The sequence below is a fragment of the Eurytemora carolleeae genome, unplaced genomic scaffold (assembly GCF_000591075.1).
Source record: "Eurytemora carolleeae unplaced genomic scaffold, Eaff_2.0 scaffold104, whole genome shotgun sequence".
In the NCBI taxonomy this organism is placed as follows: Eukaryota; Metazoa; Arthropoda; class Copepoda; order Calanoida; family Temoridae; genus Eurytemora; species Eurytemora carolleeae.
The window spans coordinates 297053-313425 of record NW_019396033.1 but is presented as its reverse complement, the minus strand read 5'-3'; the positions used below and the strand labels follow the sequence as shown (position 1 = coordinate 313425).

The 16373-nt window shown below is 31.8% G+C and overlaps 1 protein-coding gene across 1 annotated transcript; it reads left to right on the top strand.

Annotated features, from left to right (window-relative positions):
* The first annotated feature begins 5717 nt into the window (after positions 1 to 5717).
* On the top strand, positions 5718 to 12380 carry LOC111697473 (serpin B3). Its single transcript, XM_023467497.1, has 4 exons — positions 5718 to 5823; positions 8637 to 8959; positions 10009 to 10184; positions 11370 to 12380. Exons 2-4 carry the CDS (start codon positions 8638 to 8640, stop codon positions 12183 to 12185), a joined length of 1314 nt encoding a protein of 437 aa, XP_023323265.1. The 5' UTR covers positions 5718 to 5823; position 8637; the 3' UTR covers positions 12186 to 12380.
* The last annotated feature ends 3993 nt before the right edge of the window (positions 12381 to 16373 follow it).

Genomic DNA, 16373 nt, shown 5'->3' with positions numbered 1-16373 from the left:
TGGCTTTTGTTTCATGATTCGTTTATATTTCGTGATTTAAATTCAAACCATTAACTATAGGTTTTATGAATAGAGGTATTTAATGAATCAAGTACGCAATAGTTAATGCACTTTATACTTTAGAATTAATCAATATTAATGTTTTTTAACTTAAATAATTTATTTTAATTAAATTTTACAATATTTTTAAATTTCAATATGATTGATGTTTATTATTTTAAGATTCAATCAACATTCCATCATGTTCATGCTTTTTATAATCAATCAACATTCATGTTCATTATTTTAGAATCAATCAATAATCATGTTCATTCTTTTTAGAATCAATCAATAATCATGTTCATTATTTTTAGAATCAATCAACATTCATGTTCATTCATTTTAGAATCAATCAATAATCATGTTCATTATTTTTTGAATCAATCAATAATCATGTTCATTCTTTTTAGAATCAATCAATAATCATGTTCATTCTTTTTGGAATCAATCAATAATCATGTTCATTTTTTTAGAATCAATCAATAATCATGTTTATTATTTTTAGAATCACTCAATAATCATGTTCATTATTTTTAGAATCAATCAATATTCATGTTCATTATTTTTAGAATCAATCATAATTAATTTTCCTTCTTAATTTTAAGGATCAAGATTATTTTAAGTTTTACAAATCACTCCAATCTACATGTAATAAAGAAGGAATTGAGTTTTTGCCAAAAACTCTGATTTTCTAATTGCCTACCCATTGTCGTAGGTACTAGGTAGACCTTTGAATTTTAAATTATAAATTATAAAAATAATTTAAATTCGAAATATCATATGTTTACACCATCAAGTTGTAAAGATCTATAGTGATTAGAAAATTAAAGTTAGTAGAAAAAAAACTCAGTTCCTTTGAGCGAATTTACTGGTTCGACAATGTGACCTCGTAAATCCTCTATTCTTGGATTTATGTCCAATTATAAGAAAAGTAAATATATTTGGTTGAATTATAAAAAAATTTAATACTTTTGTTATTTATATACTCGTTAAAAGAGGAAAATCGTCTAGTCCAATTTTGAACAAATTACTATTAAAAATATTGAAATAGAAAATATCCAAGATATAACCTTGACACATTTTCCTGTTGAAATACTGAATTAAACTAGATTAATATAATCCAGAGCCAGAAACCCAAGTTCTTGATCTCAATATACGATTTCTTCAATTCCGTTTTTCCTCTAGGTTACGATTACCGTGCGGAATATCGAATATAGATTAAATGATTAAATTAATCTTTCAGATTACCAAAAGATCAAGATCAAGAGTTTATCTCGATATTCACAATACAATACAATACAGGTTTAATAATTTTGTTTTATTATAAAATCCTTTGTCTGTAGTCTATTTTAACGGTTGTTGTTGTTACTTCTTTGCTTGTCAAATATTTGCACTAATTTATACAATATGACTCATAAAAACATATATATATATATATATTATAACAAGATGAATAAACAATATTCAAAAGGAATTTAAAAAAGGTTAAAATTTAACATTATCTGTTATCACTTTAATTTGAAGAATTAATAAGTATCGAAAATATTTTTGATTTTTATGTGTATGTAAAAAGTTAAGAAGAAGCGATACGTTAAGTTAAAATTCCTTTTTAGTCTCTTTAAAACAAAAGTAGGCTGAGTAAAACTACTAATATTCTGATGTAGCAAAAACAACAGAAAACCTACGATACTTTCGCATTAAATCGTTAAAGTCACTTTTTTCTGATACTTCACTTGTTCAGATTTCTAGAGAAATAACTAATAACTTTAATTCAGCTGTTTAAACAAGTGTTCCGAGTGATGTGATAGTGTTCCGGATGGGGGGAGGGAGGGTGGGGTGGAGGGGGGGGAGGTTCTAGACCTGTCCTGGCCAAGTGTACAGGGTCAACTGTTGAAACTTGACTGCCGCGGGAAAGCAGTAGGGTTATTCGAAAACATGGTGAAATTTGGAAGAACATTTTTTATGAAATACATGAGCATATATCAAAATTGGTACAACCATATCTAAATAAATGACATAGACGTATCAGGTATATTCAAAGCATGCTCTAATACATATAGTTGATGGATAGGTAAATAGATGAAGTGTAAAGTTTGGTTGATGACAGATAAATATGGATCCTGTCCAGGGAGGTTAACAGACCAAGGTTGAATATTACAGTACAACACAGAGTAAAAATTCATTCTGTTTTTAAAATAAATCAAATTCTAATAAAGTTCATCGAGTTCATGAAAAAAATTACTTTTTTTGCGTAAAAAAGGTTGAATACATATCTGGATATCTAAATATCTGAATATCTTGATATCTTGATATCTTGATATCTGGATATCTGCATATCTGAATATCTCGATATCTTTATATCTGGACATATAAATATCTGGATATCTGGATATCTGGATATCTGTATAGTTATATTTTGGCAAATACTTACTCCATAATTTACTCGAGACGTATCTATCCAGGTCTACTCGTTACCAAGATCAACCAGGACTAACTTCTTAGATTTTAAAGACCACTCAGGCAATATCTTAACCAGGATTAACTCCCAGGCTCTATAGGACACACAGGCCAAATTCTAAACCAGGCTTAAATCCCCAGGCCTAAAGGACACACAGTCCAAATCTCAACCTGGCTTAACTCCTCAGTGCTAAAGGACACACAGTCCAATGAAATTGATACCCAGGCAATTTCTCAATTCGTATAATTCAACGAGTACCAAAGCTTTCTTTTAAGCTTACTTATAGGCTTCTGATAATGTAATCAAAAGCAGAGTCTCATTCAATTAACTTTATTCAATAGCTTAGGTTACACACTTAACAGGAATTGACGTAATTAAATTCCTACGATGTTATTGATATCACATGATTAAGACCTTCACATTACGTATTTATCGCACGGTTAAAGTACTATTTAAAGGATTAAAGACAATAGATATAATATAACGCAGTTAATCTTCTCTGTCCATATTTATAGTGTAATTTATGCATGTCGCATGATTTGAGCTAATTATGTTAAGTATTCGATTGAAAAGCAGTTTCAATGAATATCTGGATATCTGAATATCTGGATATCTGAATATCTGGATATCTGAATATCTGGATATCTGAATATCTGGAAATATGAATATCTGGATATCTGAATATCTGGATATCTGGATATCTAAATATCTGAATATCTGAATATCTGGATATCTGGATATCTAAATATCTGAATATCTGAATATCTGGATATCTGAATATCTAGATATCTGAATATATAGATATCCAAATATCTGGATATCTGAATATATAGATATCTGAATATATAGATAACTAAATATTTGGATATTTGAATATCTGGATATCTAACTATCTAAATATCTGGATATCTGAATAGCTGGATATCGGAATATCTAGATATATGAATATTTGGATATCTAAATATCTGGATATCTTAATATCTGGATATCTAAATATCTGGATACCTAATTATCTGGATATCTAAATATCTAGATATCGGAATATCTGGATATCTAAATATATAGGTAACTGAATAGTTGGATAACTGAATATCTGGATATCTGAATATCTGGATATATGAATATTTGGATATCTAAATATCTGGATATCTAAATATCTGGATATCTAAATATCTGGATACCTAATTATCTGGATATCTAAATATCTAGATATCTCTAAAGATATCTTTGCAGGATTACAATATTTTTTGATGTTATTTGTGTTCACACTTTTAATTTGATTTGTTAACAGTTTCTTAAACTCCAAGTGTTCAGTGTTCATGACCTTTTCGGGATCTTTTCTCTCTGAACTATTTTCATGATCATATTTTATGTTTCTCTCTGAACTATTTTCATGATCATATTTAATGTTTCTCTCTGAACTATTTTCATGATCATGTTTACAATCTACAATCTACAATCTACAATCTGCAATCTACAATTTGCAATCTACAATCTGCAATCTGCAATCTACAATCTACAATCTACAATCTACAATCTACAATCTACAATCTACAATCTATAATCTATAATCTACAATCTACAATCTTCAATCTACAATCTATGATCTGCAATCTACAATCTACAAGAAGATTCCCAAAAATTCCTAAAGTTTGTAAATGGCCATCAGCTCCGGGTTTCCTGGCATAATAATACCGGTTCATAATGCAATGACGTCATTAAATGTACGTGTTTTCATATAATATGCGTGTTACAACATATATAGGATTAAAACTGTATTAATACTGCCCTTATAAATCGGTATATAAAATTATCTGAATGCCACTTGTAATTAAACATAAATCCAGTCCTTGAATTATTATACATTATACTATTTTGTACGATTAGAAAAAATCTAGTTTTTAGATGTTTTCTAATTTATGAAATAAAAGACTAAATAAATTCCATTACAATTCTTTACTTCCTATTAGTGTTGTTAAAGTTTTGGATCATTAAATACAAAACAAAAAACAAAGAGTACTTCCAACACGTACATTTTTGCATCGTTTTTTCATCGTTTTTTGTATACATTTTCGGTTAAGGTCAAAGTTTAGCATAGCATAAGAATAGCAAATGTTTTTTAAAAAAATTTAAATTGCTTTTCGTGTTCATGCACTGCGTCAAATTTGGACTCCTGACAGATAATATTTACCCAAAAACAAACCAACTGAAGGCGCTCCATGCTATTTGGGCAACCAATGAGTAGAAGACGAGAGTGCATCTTTTTATAGCAATTTTAATGAGCAATAACTAATCACTATATATACAACAGGGTGTACCACGAAACATGACAGCTGGTAAATAATTTGGAATGTCTTCTTCTTTACTTTAATATGAAGCTACCATTAAATATTCTTATAATTCTCTTTGGTATTAAACAATATAAGTAATTATGGAAGTAGACATTTTTTAAATTATTCACCAACTGTCATGTTTCGTGGGACACCCTGTATTACGGAAGTTTTAATGAAAAATAGTGTCGAAACAAATTGTGTTCTTTTCATTATTTGTTGATGCAAGTTTTATTATTTGTTGAAGCAAGTTTCATTATTTGTTGATGCAAGTTTCATTATTTCTTGATGCAAGTTTATTATTTTTATATGCAAGTTTATTATTTGTATATGCAAGTTTATTATTTGCATATGCAAGTTTCATTATTTGTATATGCAAGTTTATTTTTTGCATATGCAAGTTTCATTATTTCTTGATGCAAGTTTCTTTATTTCTTGATGCAAGTTTATTATTTGTATATGCAAGTTTATTATTTGCTTATGCAAGTTTCATTATTTGTTGATGCAAGTTTCATTATTTGTTGATACAAGTTTCATTATTTGTTGATGCAAGTTTCATTATTTGTTGATGCAAGTTTCATTATTTCTTGATGCAAGTTTCATTATTTCTTGATGCAAGTACTTCATTATTTCTTGATGCAAGATGAATTTTAATCTTTTTTGTTTAAATCTCATTACTACTGTTTACTACAATCAGCAACACTTCCTTAACCTAGCTAACTATCTATCTATCTTAATTTTTATTTTTCTATATATCTATCTATCTATCTATTTTTCTATCTATCTATCACACTGTTGTGATTCAGGACCTTGGAAATCCCTGAACTGTGAACTACCTGTCTCACTATCTATCTATCTTTCTCTTCGCTTATCTATCTATCGTACTATAAAGCTATCTGTCTATCTGAGCTTATATTTACCACAGTGCGTTAAAATCTCTGGGACAGTGAAGAACTTTAAATTATTTGCTGTGCACACGGAATACCACTTCATCAGGTATATTAAGTTTGTTTTTGATAAAAGGAAAGCAAAAAACATCAAAATTAAGATTAGAAAGTCTAAAGATATAGTAAATATAATTACATATATATTTTCTTGTTTAAATTTTGACAGTTTGACATTAGAAATTGACGGAAATTTGGCAATATTTGTCGTCAGAGGGGGGTGGAGGTGGGGGGGGTAGGTTAATTATAGATACCTCTTGTCGACCACTTAATGCGGTTAAACCTTTATCAGACAGTCTTCTGATATTTTACATGTTTACAGCACAGTTTCTTCTACTTCACAAATTGGATATAAATATCAATTGATTAATTGAATGCGTCTTTATAAACATCAACTTACCTAATTTTAGAACCTTATAACTGCTCCGTTCTAAGATATGTCATTAATCCTTGTTTAAAATAATTAAAACGCATAAACAATAAAAAAAATGCTGTGCCCCTTTTGTTATTGTATGTAAAAAAAAATGTCATCGCAGAAAATCTCAACCCCCCCCCCCCCATTATTCCCGTGGATACCCCTTATCAAAACTTAGTTTTTAAGGTAAATCTTGAAGTTCAATGGCTTAATTTTAAACAAATCCACTGAAAATTAACATAAAGAAAAGGCTCAACAGAGGTTTAAGTATGTTCTAATCCCACGAGTGTAAAAATTATTGAATTTTCATTTATATATGTTGGATATCACATGTTTTAGAATTTATGACGATATTAATAATAATTTTAAAGCATTGAGAGCATGTTGCCCAATATCAAGGTCGGCAAGCCAAGAAAACAAATAAATAAATGCAAGATGACAATTCAGATTTTTAAAAGATTTCGATATTGAATAAAAATTAAAATAACAAAAATATAAAAGCAAGATTATTAAATTATGCGTATTTACATCTTTCAAAGAGAAATTATAACAAAACTCTACTATTTAAATGAACTATAAGCTAAATAAGGAATTGAGTCTTTGTCTCAAACAATGATTTTCTAATCTCTATATCTTTTTAACCCAATGCCGTTATAAACATTAGATATTTTTAACTATGAATTCTGTTAGATGAAAAAATCTAAGTTTGAAATTTCAAAGGTTTACACCATGAGGTGGGAAAAAAATATAGGTATTAGAAAATCAGAGTTTGTTGCAGAGACTCAATTCCTTTAGCAAGAGTTACATGCCGTAACCATTAATTAAGTAAAATTCGCAGAAAAAAGGTAGAAAATTGACAGAATTCTTTCCAAGATAGAAACACAACATCATATCTCAGGCTGAGGCTTAAAGGGACTGTAAGCAAAATTTCAAGTGATCATTCATGTAAAGATGACAATGCCCAATTCACAACGGCACCCTTGAAACATTTGTCTGATAGCTATTGTGTAGGATATGTTTGGTTGAAAGTGTTTAATCCTGATAATTCCTCAATGTTTTCCTGGCGTAGAAATACGCAGTTGACTGTTGTTAAGAAACCACAATTAAAAGTTTAACAAATAAATAATAATTAATGTTAATACTTTATTAGACAAAGCTTTTAATGGTACTGTTTCATCGCCATCTTTTAATGGTACTGTTTCATCGCCATCTTTTAATGGTACTGTTTCATCGCCATCTTTTAATGGTACTGTTCATCGCCATCTTTTAATGGTACTGTTTCATCGCCATCTTTGCTTGGAATAGGGACTAGAGGGCCATACAGTCACTTGTAATTAATTACAATTCAAGGGTACTCATTTCTAATAAAAATAGTGATCGAAAACCTTTCAATTTGACAAAACATGATTTTAGAATTAGTTTTAGAAATTCCAGAGTTTATTTTTATATTCCTGTTCAAAGAACTTTAAACTTCGAAATTTAGAATCTTAGTTATATAATGAATGAATTTTTATTGTTGAAAGAGTTGTGTTGAAATAAATAAATGAATAAGATATGATTGATGTCAGTATATTTGTCACATATGCATTACATAAGGGGATTAAAAGAAGGGGGGCGGGTGATAATGTCTTTTTATTGTCTTTACTGTTAATATCGTCAAAAAGACGCATTTTACTTTTATGATTTTGTTGTTTCCAAATAGTATTTTTTTATGGGTATATATGTTTCCATAATTACTCCAAAATTATTTATTCTCATGATTAGAGAAAAACATGTCTAAAAATATTACACTTTTTACACAACCTTTCTACCTTGGTAAATTAAGGTCCAAGCGCTGGGAACTTTTGAATTGGATACCTATAATCCCGAACTTTTGAATAGGATACCCATAATCCTGAACTGAATTGGATACCCGTAATCCTGAACTGAATTGGATACTCATAATCCCGAACTTTTGAATAGGGTACACATAATCCCGAACTGAGTTGGATACCCATATTCCCGAACAATTGAATTGGATACCCATAATCCCGAACTAAATTGGATACCCATAATCCCGACCTAAATTGGATACCCATAATCCCGAACTTTTGAATAGGAAACCCATAATCCCGAACTGAATTGGATACCCGTAATCCCGAACTGAATTGGATACCGATAATCCCGAACTGAATTTTAAACCCAAAATCCCGAACTGAATTGAATATCCGTAATCCTGAACTGAATTGGATACTCATTATCCCGAACTGAATTGGATACTCATAATTACGAACTGAATTGGATACTCATAATCCCGAACTGAATTGATAACCCATAATCCCAAAATGAATTGGATACCCAAATCCCTAACTGAATTGGATACCCATAATCCCGAACTGAATTGGATACCCGCAATAAATGATTTTCAAATAATGCGCAAAATTTATTAATTTAGTATTATATATGTTTAGTATGCTGGGAGCATGTACTGTACTGCTGTTTTGTACAAGCTGGGTGAGTGGTCAGGTTCTGGATAGAAACTGTTTTGGGTCCGAGAACTCAACCTTGTCGGACACCTTTCTCGCCAGCCCGGTAAACGATGATGTCCAGGCCGCCGTATACGCCGGTGAGCGCGCCTTTGCAGTCAACTTGATCAAGGCGCTCTTTAAGAAGTTTGAAACTGAGAAGATCGAGGAGAATATTTTTATATCTCCGAGTTCAATCTTCCATACACTGCTCCTTACATACTTCGGAGCTAGGGGGGAGACAGAGAAAGAGTTAGAACAGGGATTAGGTAAGCAGAGAAAAACCACAAACGAATTGAGTCTTTGCCACAAACTCTGATTTTCTAATCCCATATACCTTTGCAACCTGATGGTGTAGACCTTTGATATTTAAAACTTAAATTATTTGATCCAACAAAATTCATAGTTTGAAATAACAAAGGTCTACAAAATCAAGTTGCAAAAATTTCGGGATAGAAAATTAGAGTTTGTGGCAAAACTCATTTTCTTTATTTCTTCAGATTTTGTTTTTGGGATCCCAATATTCTTGGAATAAATAAATTAATTAATGATTTTCTCAAAAAATAAATATTTTTCAAATTTGTTTTGTTCAAACATTTGAATCTTGACAAAAGAGAAGAAAAAAATATTTCTAATATTTTTAAAATTTTCTCTAGACAAGTATCAATATTTTGATTAACCCTATCTCTGCTGGGGTACTTGAAAACCAGGATATGCTGGGGGGGGGTCAATTTGCCGCCCCGCCCCTCTAAATCCCATGTTTGATGTCCAAATATGACAAATGATACATCATTGGAAAGATCTTGTGCAAATTTGCAAAAATTGAATTTTTTTATCGCAAAATCCAGTTATATAGTAAAAATGTTTGCAAAAAAAATTTGTCCAAAAAATGAAAAATTATACATTTCAAATATGCAAAAATTTTGCAAAATTTTAAATAACCTGATTTTTAATCAAGAAAAACTAAAAATGTGCAAATTTCCTTTGACAGGTTGTTTGCAAAAAGTTTGCAATTTTTTTTCGCAAAACTTGTGCAATTCGTTTCCTTATGTCATAGGCTTTCCAAAAAGCTAAATTTTATCAAAATCTGACAAGTGAAAGTGGGTAAAAACAAAGATTAAGTTTGTTACAGGAAAATGCAGTCATTCAGGCAGTGTGCAGGGCTTTGAGTATGTAGGAAAAGTCTGAAAATTTCAACAGCCTCAGACCAATACTTTTTGAGTTATGTAAAAAAAAACTACAGGGGGGGGGCAAATTGACCCCCCCCCCCCAGCAGGAATAGGGTTAAGATGAAAAAAACTAAGGCCTATATGTTTAGGTCTAGAACACCTGGGTAAACCTGAGGTATTAAAAACCTATATGTTTGATCGAGCCTACCAGGCTGTAAGAGAACGAACTCCAGGACTAGGATACGAGTTCCAACATGCTAACAAGATATACCTAGAGAAAACTCTGAAATTAAATGAATGTTTAAAACTTGCACTCACGGATCAGGTTAGTTATAACTTAGTTACAATAAATAAACAGATTTTATAATGAAAACTTAAGGTGGAACCGTGGGACCCATTACATGTTTAAAAATAAAGAAGACTGTAAAGGAAAAATGAAAGGGGGAATAGGCTGAAACCTGAGAATCTCAGGTGTTGAACAATACCTATAAAACATCTATCTGATGTTCCTGTCTCGAGAAATTGACATAAAAATGTGTCAAATTATACCAAAACCTATATATATGTAGGATATACGTCCTTATCACGTAACCAGAACTCCCTCCAATGGCTTTGCAGTATACTGGTCACGTGATACAGACGGAGGCTCATGACAATAATACTGCACTGCCATTGGTTGGAGTTCTAGAAACATATTCCGGACGAATAAATAATATCAATTATATCTATTAAAAATGAAAAATTATTCAATTCAAATACTAATAGTAGCAAACTTTCGAGTTTCTCAGACTCCTCTGGGATATTGTTGTTTTCAGATAATATGCGTATTTGTTGAATATGATCTGTTTAATATTACGGATCTTTTACAAAATCTGACATCTATATGTTTTGGTATAGTTTTGACACAGTTTAATATCAATTTCTTGAGACAAGAACATCAGAAAGAACTCATATATGTCTTAATCAGCTCCTGAGACTCTCGGGTTTCAGCCTATATGTATACCCCTTTCATTTTTCCTTTACAGTCCCGTTAAATATCCATCTTGGGTTAGTTACAATAAATAAACAGATTTTAAAATGAAAACTTAAGATGAACCGTGGGACCCATTACATTTTTGAAGATAAAGATGACATCAAAGCTAATTTTTTTGTTGTATTAACGATGATGTTTAAAAGCAAAGATTGAATGAATTCTAAATGAGATTAATCATAATTTACAATTGCGACAATTCAAAGGGATTGTAGTCGTAATTTGAATTGACTCTCTATTAAAAGAGTGACATGTCTGATAAACCATCTCTACCTGAGTAACAGCAAGGAAAATGTTTTTAATTTCTAAGGGAAACCAGAATTGGAAATAATAATTGAGAGAAAATAAGGCTTTCTTATCATTTCCAGGACCTATGAGAATTGGACACTTTAAATGGAGGGTCACTTGGAATTACGTCTACTGTCCCTTTAAACAAATCCTCTTAACTTTCCCCCAATGTGTATAATCTTCTTGTTTTAGGTTGAACCTGTGGATTTCTCCGGGTCCCCCGAGAAGAGCCGTATCTCCATGAACTCCTGGGTGGAGGAGCTCACCAAGGGTAACATCAAGGACCTCATCCCCGCCGGGTACGTGGATACCACCACCAAGGCCTCCGTCGTGAATGCCGCCTACTTCAAGGGGGACTGGATGAGTAAGTTTAAAGAGTCTGAAACTAAAGCTGGAAATTTCTATATTACAAGGGACGAGATTAGAATTGTAAAGTTTATGAATCAGAAAGGATCGTTCAACTACTATACAAGTGAGGAGCTTCAGGCCCATGTTGTTGAGCTACCCTATGAAGGTGATCACGTGAGTATGGTTATTATCCTACCCCCCTGGTTAGATGATGGTCTTCAGCAAACAGTTTCCCGTCTAACCCCTGAGACTATGCAAGGTGTGATGAGTGAGTTAGGTTCAGGGTTCTATAGTGTGGATAAACTTAATGTCAAGATTCCTAAGTTCAGTGTATCCGGTAGTCTGGAGCTAAACCAACCTCTTAGAGAACTAAACATTAGCTCCGTCTTCGGAGCCGGATCAGACCTCTCCGGTTTCCTGGACCCGGAGTCAGCCTCGGAGGATATCAAGTTGGAGGCTGCCGTTCATAAATCCTTTATCGAGGTTACCGAGGAGGGAAGCGAGGCTGCAGCAGCAACGGCATTGATTGGATTTAGATCTGCTAGACCTCTCTTCAATACAGAGTTCAAGGCAGATCATCCTTTCCTCTTCCTTATATACGATAAACAAGTTGATACAATTCTTTTCTTTGGAGTGTATCAGTATCCACCTAAACCTTAAATCCCCCTAGACCCCCCCCCCCCCTAAGTTAGATCCGCCTTCCCTTCCCTCCCGTCCATGCACACTTCACAAACCTCCCCCTTCCCCCTATTTACATTTCTAAACTAAATATGTTGAAAAAGGGGGTTTGTTACTGCTTGTAGAAATTTAAATATTTATATATTATATTCAGTAAATATATCTTAAGTCGCACTACAAGTGTTTTTCAATCTTTTATGAAGTTTTGTATATATTTAAAGGGACTGTAAGCGTAATTTTAAGTGACCTTCCAGTTAAAGAGGGTCATTCCCGATTCACAACGGTACCCTTTAAACCTTTGACTGATGACAGACGTTTTCATGAAACGTTTTAATTGTCGAACACTTTGTTTTCAAGCTTTTTTATATTCAAAAAATTATTAATATTGATTATCAAGAAGTGGCAGAATATAAATATTCACACTCAGATTTTTGAAAACAGTCTAGACATATAATATTCCAAGGTTATAATGCAAGGAAAGTTAATTGCGGTCGCGTATACTCTGCGTACATATATTAAAGCCAGTTCTCTCTGGGCGGAAATTGTAAACAAGAATAGATGCATTAATAGAGTTCGTTTAGTATCCAAGAAGGATAAAACCATTTAATTTAGATAATTTTGATAATTCACATAATAGTTTCCTATGACTAGAATATTTCATTGATTTTTTATGCGGAAGATTGATCCCATGTCAGGCTTCGACATCCGTCTTGTGTTTACATTAGCACCCCAGAGACAGTACACTGCAGTACAAAAGATGCGCACACCTCTGAAATAACTTTCCTTGCATTAAAATCTTGTAATATTCTAGGTTTTCCTGGAATAAATATTACGTCCTTCGTGTTGAGTTCACATAGTTCTTTTTCCTCAATCATCAGTCAAATGTTTAAAGGGTATCGTTGTGAATAGGAAATTTCCCTCTTTAAATGGAAGGTCACTTAAAATTACACTTACAATCCCTTTAGTCTAGGTGTAAAGGTGTGTGATAGTATATTTTTTTTCTGAAATCACAAAACACTAACAATGAAGAGAATGCTAGCTCTTCATTTGAATTCAGCTTTTAACTATCAAGAGTAATATTCTATACCAAAAAAATGTTATCCACATACATGCTTTATTCGTTAGAAAGCTAGGGCACTAATTGATGAATTTGAAGAAATCTCACAGTAAATATTTAAACCAAAACATAGACGAAAATTATTGATTGATTAAAGTATGCATGTAAACAATATTAATATATATGTTTCATGAATGATCAGAGATCAGAGCTTTTGTGTGGAATATCGCAATCTTGAACGATTGATATCGATATCCGATGAGGGCACTTTTAAATTTGAGGATCAATGCTTGATCTCTAAACTCCTGTAGGGTATGACCACTACGGGATATGGACACAGACCAGGTAGTCAAAGATGGATTATTGACGCGGACTGCCCGCGCCGCCTATCTTGCATGAAAGAGATTTACTAAACAGTCAGCTTCATGAAGATGAACGTATAAAATGCCTTTTTTTACTACGAAATGTGCACCCTTCAGAAAGTGGGTGATAGTAAAGGTCGGAGAGTGTTATGAAGGCCAGAAACAAGCTCTCTAAAAGAGACGGTAGTTGGGGTAGTAAGGGTAGTTGCCATTCAGATTCAGCTTCAAGGGTGGGGGTGGGGTCTCTCTAAAAACAGACGGTAGTTGGGGTAGTTAGGGTAGTTGCCATTCAGATTCAGCTTCAAGGGTGTGGGTGGGGTCTTTCTAAAAATAAACGGTATTTGGGAGTGAGGGTATTTAAACCCAACTACCGTCTTATTCAGCTTCAAGGGTGGGGGTGGGGTCTCTCTAAAAACAGACGGTACTTGGGGTAGTAAGGATAGTTGCCATTTCTTTTAAATTCTAAAAAAAGATTTTTTTTACAAAAAATCAACCTTTTTTATCAAATATATCCTTTATACATTTAATATTTTTGATATTCTCTTTTTATTCGTCATCTATCATCTCTTTCTATCTGTCTATGTTTTTATCAGTCTATCTATCTATATTATTTATCAATCATTTTACGATTTTAAGGGCCAAAAATCAAAGACGACTTTTTAAATTGGTCGAGGATATATGAATGCCCCATTAAATTTTACTTTTTGGTGTCGGTTAGGAAGACCAGCTTTCATCAAATCATACTCAGAGCAGGTTATATTGGATTCATAGAACAAATTACTTGCACTAGATCTGAAATCAAACCAAGTCCAACCTTCAGATTTTGTTTAACGAATGTCCTTTGACTATGATCTCAAATCTAACCTTGGGGCTATGATCTCAAATCTAACCTTGGGGCTATGATCTCAAATCTAACCTTGGGGCTATGATCTCAAATCTAACCTTGGGGGTATGATCTCAAATCTAACCTTGGGGCTATGATCCCAAATCATAGTCAAAGTCAAAGCAAGTTACAGCTCCTTTAACGATTCAGGCTGGAGAGTAGGGGCTATGATCCCAAATCATAGTCAAAGTCAAAGCAAGTTACAGCTCCTTTAACGATTCAGGCTGGAGAGTAATATTGTAGTAAACACCAACTCCAAAACAAGTTCTCTAAAACTGTAAACTTGTTTTTTTCTTTGACATATCATTAATTAAGCAGTTATACGAAGAAGGTTAGTTAAACCCATAGGATCATCATATTTTAGAAGTTTCAGGTCGTCTTTACAGTCTCATCCTTTGTGGGTAACCCTGTATATATTTATATATTTGACATCATTTTAATTAATGACCCATGATAAGAAAGTCTTGGAATTAAAATAAAATTTTAACAAATCTTTATTAATCACTGATTAAATGTAAAGCATAAAAATTGTAACAATAATAATGATCAAAATTATAAAAGACATTAAATTATGAATAATTATGAATTCCTAATATAAAAGTACATTTGCATAATTTGAAAACTAATTTGAAAGATTTCATGGAAATCATTAAATCTTAATTCCGTTTTTTACTTTTATTATTAATTATTGCTAATGTTTGTATTTGTTGGCTCTGAAGTTCTGAGCAGCTTGGCACAGTATAGATTATATTTAGCAGTTTATATTTTGGAGCAACTATCCACGTTAAACGGAACTCTGTTCAACAAATTTCCGATTAACCTGTAAACCATAATTAACCATAATTAATGGTGTTTTATTTCAAAATTTTAAATTACATGCAGTACGTAATCTATATAAGAGACTTGGGACATTTTGTGATATAACAAAATTATTTCAGAAAAGTCAATATCGTTTTGAAATAATTTGGTTTAGACGTATCTGTGAAACCTAATAAATAGACTTGAACCCCACACATTAACAAAAAAAAAATCAAGCACTCCCTTTATGGGCATAAACAGTAAATTGTAAAAATATATTAGACTTTACGGTACATACATATATTATAAGGTTTCATCGGACCCGGCCGTTTCAATCTTCATCTTTAGTTATAACTATTATGTTGATTCTGATTTTGGGTTTCAAAATACATGAAATCAATGAGGAAAACTGCACCCAGCAGTGTTGCTTTGGCCTGAAATAAAATTTTGTAATTTAAAATGTTACATTTGTATAAAATGGTTTATCCTGTTCAATAAAAGTATAACATGAAAACTAAACCCAGTAATATTGCTTTGGTCTGAAATAAAAAATTCGAAAGCAAAATATTACAATTAAAAACTTTTCAATTAGTTAGTTTAACAATTAATTTAATCAACCAGTAAGTAAGTCCGTTAGTTTTAATTAATAAATGAACGTGTTATTGTCCATGCAATTCTGAAAGAATTTTTATTAATTCCATGAAAAACGAGAAAGAAGAAAAGTAAGTATGTTCGATAGTGGATTCACAGTTTATGGTTCTATTTGTGCAAAAACGAAATCTTCGTTCATTTAAAAAACTTTCGTTTTTTAACGAATATATGCGTCATATTTTATTGAAAATAAATTCCAGGTTAATTGGGTCGACCCTCTTCAGTTTTTTGGCGTTAAACTAAGTCGAATATATGTACAAACATTTCTTTCTTAACTTCAGTTAAAATCTACTACGCAAAAAAATGTCATCCTAAGAAAAAAGACGTACTGGTTATGTATAAAAAAACACAATTAAATAATAATCCTTTAATAAAAGCATTGGACAGCAAAAAGTTACTTTAACAACCCTTCCAAAATT

Bases quoted from the DNA above. Each gene is read 5' to 3' on its own strand.
- LOC111697473 (XM_023467497.1), top strand. From the start codon at position 8,638: ATGCTGGGAGCATGTACTGTACTGCTGTTTTGTACAAGCTGGGTGAGT. The intron at 8,960-10,008 runs GTAAGCAGAGAA...CTATATGTTTAG, and splicing joins AGAGTTAGAACAGGGATTAG to GTCTAGAACACCTGGGTAAA. The intron at 10,185-11,369 runs GTTAGTTATAAC...TTCTTGTTTTAG, and splicing joins AACTTGCACTCACGGATCAG to GTTGAACCTGTGGATTTCTC.